A 9043-nucleotide genomic window follows, 5' to 3' on the forward strand; every position below is an offset into this window, starting at 1 on the left:
GCTGTTAAAGTTTTCACTTAAGAGAATATAATAACCTCAATAATTTTATATCTACTAACAAAATTGAACTCATATAGAAAACTTTTCAACAACAACAAAAAACTTGTGTCCCGTATTGTTTTATTGACAAATACTACCACATTTAAAGAACAAATAATATAAACTCAACAAAATTATTCCAGAATATAGGAGAGTAGGTTCTCAATTTGGTTTATGATTCTAATATCCTCTATTACCCAAATCAAATAAAAATGTTATAAGAAAAACAATACAGACCAATACACCACATAAATATAAATTAAATATTCTCAACAAAAGACTAACAAATCAAATCCAGCAAATTAGAAAAAAGATAAAATAGCGTGAGCATATGGGATTTATTCTGGGAATGTAAGACTGTTTTATCATTTGAAAAGCAGTCAATGTAGTTCACCATAGAAACAGACTACAGAAAAAAGAAGCATACTCAAAAGAAGCAGAAAAAACATTTGATAAAATTTAGCACTCATTTATGTTGAAAACTCCCAGCAAATAAGGAATACCTTCTATTAGGGAATCATTGAAAAATGTATATCTACATGTAGCTTAACAGTGCAAGACTGAATACTTTCTACTTAAGACTGGTAACAAGGTAGGAATGATCATCCTTACCATTCTTAATCAACATAGTACTAGAGGTCTTACCCAGTGAAATAAAGAAGAGAAGGAAATAAAGCATATAACACTTCAAATGAAAATATGAAAAGTCTCTATTTGCAGATGACATTTTTGTCTATTTAGAAAGTGCTTCCGTATCTACAAAAACACCCCCAAACAACCAAACCCACCCCCGCCCCAAACAAACACACTCAGAAACCACCATGACAACAATAAACCAAAGAAATGAAAGATCTCCTTGAACGGATAAGTTTTGCAAGATTATAGAGTATAATGTCACAATGCAAAAATTAATCTTATTTCTATATACTAACAATGGAAAATTTGATATAGAAAATTGAAAAAAATCTGAAAGCATCAAAAAAAAATGCTCAGTGGAAGATTGGACATCTCCCCACAGGGGAGGTTACAAGAAAGGGATGATTCAACCAAGGTGCAGTATAGCACCAATGAAACACACATCATTCCTCTAGTTCCTAAATATCCCTCTCCACGCCATGACTCAGTTCTACGTTACAAATCTGGTACACACATTGGTACAGATAAGAGCTCTGGACACAGGAATTCAGGAAAGATAACACCCCCAGGAAAAGTAGGAGTAGCGATATCAAGAGGGTGGAGGATGGTGAAGGTTGGGGGCGGCGGTGGCGGGGGAAGAATGGGGGAGCCCATCACAAGGTTGGATATATAGGCCTCCCACTCAGGTAGACAAATAACAGAAAGGTGGTTGAAGCGAGACAATAGAACAGTGTAAGACACAAAATAATAATAATATATGATTGATCAAGTATTCACGAGGGTGGGAGGGTTGGGGAGGGAGGTGAAAAAAGAGGAGCTGATAACAAGGGCTCAAGTAGAAAGAAATTGTTTTGGAAATGTTGATGGCAACATATGTACAAGTGTGCTTAATACTACTGAATGATGGATTGTTATAAGATTTGTAAGAGCCCCCCAATAAAATGATTAATTTTTAAAATGCTCACGTTGAAATATAATAAAGGATATACCATATATATGTTGGAAGCTAGAAAACAATGAAAGAAACCAGCAAAGTCCTAAATAAAGCAAAAGGTTATACTAGGTTTATTGAGTAGAAGACTAGATAATGTTAGGATGTTAATTTTCTGCAAAGTAATCTCTATTATCCCTGCAGTTTCCATCAGAATTACAGAACAATTTCTTTCATAGCCATTGACAAGCTTATTCTATAATTTAAAGAGAATAGCATTAAAATAAACTCAAAAAACCAGACTAGCCAAAAGAAGTTACCAAAAAAAAAAAAAAGAATAAAGTTAGTAGCTCACATTATTGTTTCTCCAAGGCTCGTTTATAAAGCAATAAAAATCAGGGCAGTGTTAGTTAAAGGATAGGCAGAGAATTGAATGGCATGGAATAGAGAATTCAGAAATAGATCAACAAATGCAATACTAGTCACACCTATTAAATGGGAGAAAAATAGAGCACAAAATTCAAATTCCTAAATAAGTGCATACCTATTGGGCCAATAGAGATTAGAAAGTCCCCAAGACTGTCACCCTAAGATATCCTTGGAACTTGAAGAGGTTTCTGTATGTCACTTTTCATCCAAATAATAGGTTTATGTAGTAAGCAAGATCATCGGCTTATTGTGATATGCTTCTTTAAAAAGTAATTATAAGAAACCAACGCTTGGCATTTATTCAAAAGCAAAGTTGAGAAAGCAAGGAGGGGTAGGGGAGCTAGGTCAATGGAAACAGAACAAACAGAATGAAAATGAGAATGCTGAGTTACACGTGAGATGGGCCTTCCAACCCGAATCCATATTTGATATATAGTATTTCTGGATTTCATACACCCTGTGGCAAATAGTTCTGTTTTGGAGAGCAATATCTGCTAACAAACAGGGAAAGGGTGAGATTAAGTTATGACCTAAGTAGAAGGTGTGAATCAGACCACACTCTGTTTAATGGTTATCTTGATTAGTGTTACTTATAATGGATGTAAGGAATTATATACTACATCTGAGAGAAAAAAAGAAAACTGTTTCTGGAGTGGGCTGGTGAAAATCCTGGCTAATTAAGTTTAGTAGAAGATCATTGCTTACTAAAAACTTCTTGCCAGATGCCTCAGATCATATGTGCATAAATAAGAGACTCCAGAGGTGGAGAGTAGATTATTATATTTGAGTGAAATTTGGTTGCACTATGTAACTTCCACCAAATGACTTTACCTTGCAGAGGTCTGGTAAGAAAATAGGAGAAGATACTAATAGGAGTAATTGTGAACAGGATTTCTTGTAGTGCCACACTGTGACATGCAAAATGAGCCCACTGCACAGCAGGGGATGTGAGCTCATCACCATTAAGAGCCAGGAGTGGAGTATGCCCCTTGCTCTTTGCATATGGCTTACCCCGCCTGACCTTCTCACTGAACTGCACTCACCGCCATGAGAGACATTTTCTCTAACTTCTGCGAGTTCTGGGCGACACTGTAGTTATTTGCAGAACCCAGAGATGTGAGGAAACTTACTCAATGAAGACGTGGGGGGAAATGGAGCAGACTAGCATCTTGCAAGATTGGACTTTGGGGACTTTTTTAATATCCAAGTCCTTGGGGATAATTTGACATAATAATTCTTACAAAAGAAATTATTACCATATTGACACATTTTAAAAGTTGTAACCAGTGTCATGGAACAATTTGTATAAAAATGTTAAAGGGGAACCTAATGCATCATGTAAACATTCACCTAAAACACAATAAAGTATAATTTAAAATGTTTTAAATGTTTTCTTTATACTAGGCACTATTCTAGGTACCTGGGATATATAAGTGAAGAAGACAAGATTCATGTTGGACATTTTTATCCATGCATCAAAAGCAGCCTGATTATGACACACAATTAGTATATATTATCATTGATCTTAATAGGATTTTGGATAGGCGGAGAAAGTAAAATCCATTGGATGTGGACTGTGGGACACAGGGCAATGTCAATAATAACTCCTAGGCTTCTGGTTTTGATGGATGGTAGAGACAGTACTTGAGATGGGATGACCTGGAAAACAACAAAGCACAGAGAACAATAGGATGAGTTCAAATTTGGATGTGCTACTTTTGACTTGCCTTTGAGCTTTGGGAACTTAGAGCAGAGGGCTTAGTAATAACTGATTACTTGGGCATGGCTGGTAATACCTAGTGACAAGAGAGTGAAAGAATTAATCACTGAAGGAAAGAGTGGAGAGGGAGAACTCAGAACACTGAATCATTTAATAGAAGAAAATGTGTGGGAGAAGAAGAAATTAAGGTTGTGCGTAGACAACAGTTCTTCTAAGTAAAGTGTTTACATAGGAGAGAGTGTGATAGCTAGAAGCATCTATGGGGTTGAAAATATCTTCATTTCCATAGAAGATATTTATTGAGGTTTGAGTAGCTGTAAACACACCCCCCCCCCTCAAAAATAAAATTCACTGCTGTTGAATTGATTCTGACTTACAGTGACCCTATGTAGGTATTCTAAGCCTATAAATCTTTATGGGGGTAGGAAGACTCATGTTTCTCCTGCAGAGAGGCTGGTGGCTTTGAACTGCTGACCTTGCAATTAGAAGTTCAACACATAGTCTACTTTGCCACCTGAACTACTTTCTAAAACATAGTAATGATTTATTGATTTCTATGTAATATTTAAAGAACCCTGATGAATAAGCACTTGGCTACTGTTGATGGATTGAAGTCATCCAGATGTGAAAAACCAAATGAAATTCACTACCATTGAGTCCATTCCAACTCATGACTCTACAGAACAGAGTAGAACTGCTCCTATGGCTTTCCAAGGCTATCAGTCTTTATGGGATTATAAAGTCACATCTTTCTTGCTCAGAGCAGGTAATGCTTTCAAACTGCCGAACTTGCAGGTAGCAGCCCAATAGGTAACTCACTCTGCCACCAGGGAAGACCCCTCTGAAGGTTACAAAGATGCTTGACACAATGGATATATGTATGGATTGTGAGAAGAGCTGTGTAAGAGCCCCCAATAAAATGATTTAAAAAAATTACAGCCTAGAAAACCTACAGTGCAGTTGTGCTCTGTGACTTGGGGTTGCTGTGAGTTAAATGATATTGACATTTAACAACAACAGCAATGTATCATGTTAGAAGCCTCTGGGTGGTGCAAATGGTTAAGTCCTTCACTACTACCCACAAGGTTATTGGTTTGAACCCTCCTAGAGGTAGTTCTGAAGATAGGCCTGGCGATCTGCTTCTGAAAATTCATAGCCTGTAAAATGATATAGAGCAGTTATACTATGTATACTCATGGGATTACCATGAATCTGAACAGCAACAACATACAACATTTAAAATATAATTAGTGATATGAATTTCCATTATATTACATTACACATTTAAATGATTAATAGTTCTAAATATTTTACATTTAATTTCAGAGAAAACCAGCTTATTTTTATTTAACAGAATTTTAGAAACTCAGCTAAGTAACCACATATTCTTTTCCTATTCAAAAGTATAATCTGAGGTAAACATTAGATTATTAAAAGATCTTAGGAGACGTCAGACAGTATAAGACATGACAAAATAATAATGATTTGTAAATTATTAAGGGTTCATGGGAGGGTGGGGAAGGGAGGGGGAAAATGAGCTGATACCAAGGGCTCAAGTAAAAAGCAAATGTTTTGAGAATGATGATGGCAACAAATGTACAAATGTGCTTGACACAATGCATGGATGTATGGATTGTGATAAGAGCTGTACAAGCTCTCAAGAAAATGATTAAAAAAAAAAAAGATATTTTCATGCCTGATCTTGTCTCTCTTGTGGCATGATACTCTTTTGCTCTTCCCAAACACAATTGGTTAACAAAGAGACAGCTGGAAGTTTCAGGTGTGAAGTAATTTACTCAGGTGTAAGTCTTCTTAAGAATAATTAACACTTTCCTTTTACTTTGACATGTTTCATGAAGCATATTTACCTATGATGCTTTTCTAAATTAACTGAAATTGTATTTTAATTTAAATCCATCAGAGAAATTTAATGAGTTGAAATGACCCTAGTGAGGAGGGTGGGCATAGTCAAGATGTGGTAGACCTTACAGCCTACTCCCCGCCCTCCTGACACCATTAGCTGAATTATTCTAAATTTATCTCAGGGGATTTAGATGGCTCCTTTGATGCTTCCAGATGCTGCCTAGAAATATATAATTAACACATTCATTATTATGACTAAGTTCTTAGGATGATTAAGGAAAGTAAATGAGAGGAAGAAAAACTTTCCCTGAAGGTGGAATAACAGGGCTTACTGATAGAGAAAATGGGAGAAAGAATAAAAGTCAATGATGTTACTGAGCTGAGCTCTACTATTATCACTTATAACACAACCAAACACACCCTTCCCACCGTCTCCTATTTCCCTAAACTCAAACTTCCACTATTCTGTGAACTCATACTTTCCTTCACAGCACCAGTTCAGGAGTGGTAAATGGTGTATTTTCTTGCTTTCTGAGGTACAATAACCTTAGTGGACGGCCAAAAGGGTTATCCACACTGGTGAAGAGTGGAGTCCCTGAAGCTTTGAGGGCAGAAGTATGGCAATTATTAGCAGGCTGCCACGACAACCAAGCCATGCTGGATAAATATCGGATTCTTATTACAAAGGTAGGAACCACTTTTCATATGATTTACATGGGTGGCATATAAAATGAATTTCTATTGTTCCCGTATATGATAAATGTTTTGAGTTTCTTTGAAAAGATGTATTGGTATTGCATGGTGAATAGTTTTGTCTTTCTTTGAGCACTTACTGGATAGTGGTAAACGGTGCATGGCTTCATCTCTGAGCATTTTATGCCTTGGATTCTACTCTTCCGTGCAAACAACTTCATAGTAACACTATCAAATATCCAACTATTTATATTGAAAGTGTTTTCTTAGTCTTTAACCTCCTTTATTTTATGAGATGCATATAGTATTATCCTTTTACAGAGTTGTTCTAGTACAATTTAAAATAAAGTATAATGCAAATACCTTCTTTGCTTCTGTAACCTTCTACTTGCCTGATGAAGATAGTTGCCAAGACCCTGATTCCAACAGGAGCTCCTTGTTTCAATGTACATTCCTTTGTTTATGTCCTCAAAACTGATTTTAGAACACAGGTAAAGTCTTATCCCAGACTCTGGTTCTCACTTCTTAATTTCTTAATTTTTGAAAAATCATAAAAATTTTATGATTACTCTAAATCATAGAATTTAAGTAAAAAATTTTTCAAAAGTATCTATAAGTGAGATTTATGTTAATAAAAACAAAAAACATCAAAACACTTGCCATTGAGTCAATTCCTACTCATGGTGAACCCATGTATATCAGAGTAAATCTGTGCTCCAGAGGGTTTACAATAACTGTGATCTTTCAGTCAGAGTGAATCACCAGGCCTTTCTTCCACAGTGCCTCCAGTATTTCATTTAGTAGCATAGCACCTACATGTGTGTCACTCAGGTCCTACTGCGTTTCTTTCTTTTAAAAAAATAACCAAGACTTTATTCTTCAGCAAATACAAACTTTTAAAATTATTTAGCCCCTTTACTTCCTTATTTCTTTCCTTCTCTCATTGACATCCTCTCTTCCATGAATTTTATCAAGTATTGATCCAGTATAGTCAGTCAGGGCTAAATTTGTGTTTAAATAAAAGAAACCCAAACCATATCTAAGATTAGTGGTCTCTGCTCAATACTAAGATGCTTTATTGTTACATGTGTTAAAAAAAATCTTTAAAGTGCCATCTATATTGCTTTAATTAAGACAAAGGATATTAAGCTATACAGGTAGTCCCAAACTTCCTATTACATGTTTATGACCAACAGTGCTTATGACTGTCCATTTTGTTGGAATACATGATTTCCTGATGTTAGCATATCTTAGAGTTTATATATAATTTTTCTAACCTTCAAAAACAAATAAAGGTAGGATTTATAATGGAACTGTTAGTAAAAGGCAATGATAATCAAACATAAAGATAAGGAGTTACTCTACGTGCATCAAAACTAATTTATGATGGAGTCATTGAGATGGAAACCCATCATAAGTAAGGAACTGCTTGTAATATATGCTGTGCTAAGCAGTGCTACTAAGACCTGTGGGCTCTTGAGTCTGATGTGTTTTAGGCACAACCTGAGAGAAGAATAAGAATTACACACCTTGGAGGCCATAACAGCTGTGCCTACATTCGTATATTTTCTTTTAATGTATTGCAGTTTTCTTTTAAACTTTTAGTGTGAATTAGGTGGGGTTTCTATATCAGGTAATCATTTTTGTATTGTATAACTCTAACAATATATCAGCCCTCCCATCAGCTTATTCTGCATGCCGCATTTTTTTCTGTTTCCCATTTGTCAGATACTATGTTTTCTTTCACTAAGTTGACAACTGTCCAACCTCTACCCTTTTATTTCCTGCCTCACTCCTCTTTTCCTTTTCCTTCTCTGGTAACCATTAATGTCTGTTTCTTTTGGTATGATAACCATTATCTTAATTTTTTTAAATAACAGTGGTCTCACACAATATTTGTCCTTTGGTGTTTACTAACTTCATTCAGCACAGTGTTCTTTAAATTCTTCCATGTCATGAGGTGTTGCACACCATCATCATTATTCATTAGTGATGTGTAGTATTCCATTGTCTATATTTGTTTATATGTTCTTCCACTGATATACATTTACCTTGTTTCTATCTTCCTGCTCTTGTCAATAGCAAACATGCATATATCTGCTCATGCTTTGTTACTTAAAGAATATATACTTTTGTTACTAAAGAATATATACAAAATAGAGGGATATTTGATTAATATGGTATTTCTATTCCAAATTTTTGAAAGTGCCATACTGCCTTCCACAGTGATTATACAGTTTTACAGTTCTACCAGCAATGTATAAGAATGTCAATCTCACCAGAACATCTAGAGCATTGTTATTATTTTTTTAACTTTGCTATCAATATTGTTAAGCACTGGTGTCTCATCATTGTTTTGGTTTGCATCATTTCAATAGCTAGTTATTATGAACATTTCTTCATGTTTGTTGGCCAGCTGTATGTGTTCTTTGGTGAGCTGTTTATGTTTTCTGTTCAGTTTTAATTGGATTATTCATGTTTTTCTTGTTGAGGTGTTACCATTTTCTATAGATTTTAGAAATTGATTCTTTGTCCTATCTTTCATTGCTAAAATTTTTCTTAATCCTGTAGGTCCTTATATACTCTTTCAATGAGGTTTTGTGTTTGGGGTTTTTTTTTTTTAGATGAACTTGTTTGTCACTAAAGACTCCATTTCAATTTTACTTTTCTACCTCTTTTTTTTTTTAAGCCACTCAAAACCACTATTTAGTTTTGAGGGTTAAGGAATCTAG

At 35.1% G+C, this 9043-nt stretch overlaps 1 protein-coding gene across 3 annotated transcripts in view; it reads left to right on the top strand.

Annotated features, from left to right (window-relative positions):
- Positions 1–9043, top strand: part of RABGAP1L (RAB GTPase activating protein 1 like) — an 812491-nt gene that overhangs the window by 231394 nt on the left and 572054 nt on the right. For all 3 annotated transcript variants that reach the window (XM_004706718.2, XM_004706719.2, XM_045297897.1), the window contains exon 13: positions 6155–6305. In XM_004706718.2, the coding sequence (XP_004706775.1) occupies positions 6155–6305 (151 nt within the window). The remainder of the gene's footprint in view (positions 1–6154; positions 6306–9043) is intronic.

Source organism: Echinops telfairi, unplaced genomic scaffold (genome assembly GCF_000313985.2).
Source record: "Echinops telfairi isolate 266 unplaced genomic scaffold, ASM31398v2 ScPeMD7_7424;HRSCAF=8462, whole genome shotgun sequence".
NCBI classification, from domain to species: Eukaryota; Metazoa; Chordata; class Mammalia; order Afrosoricida; family Tenrecidae; genus Echinops; species Echinops telfairi.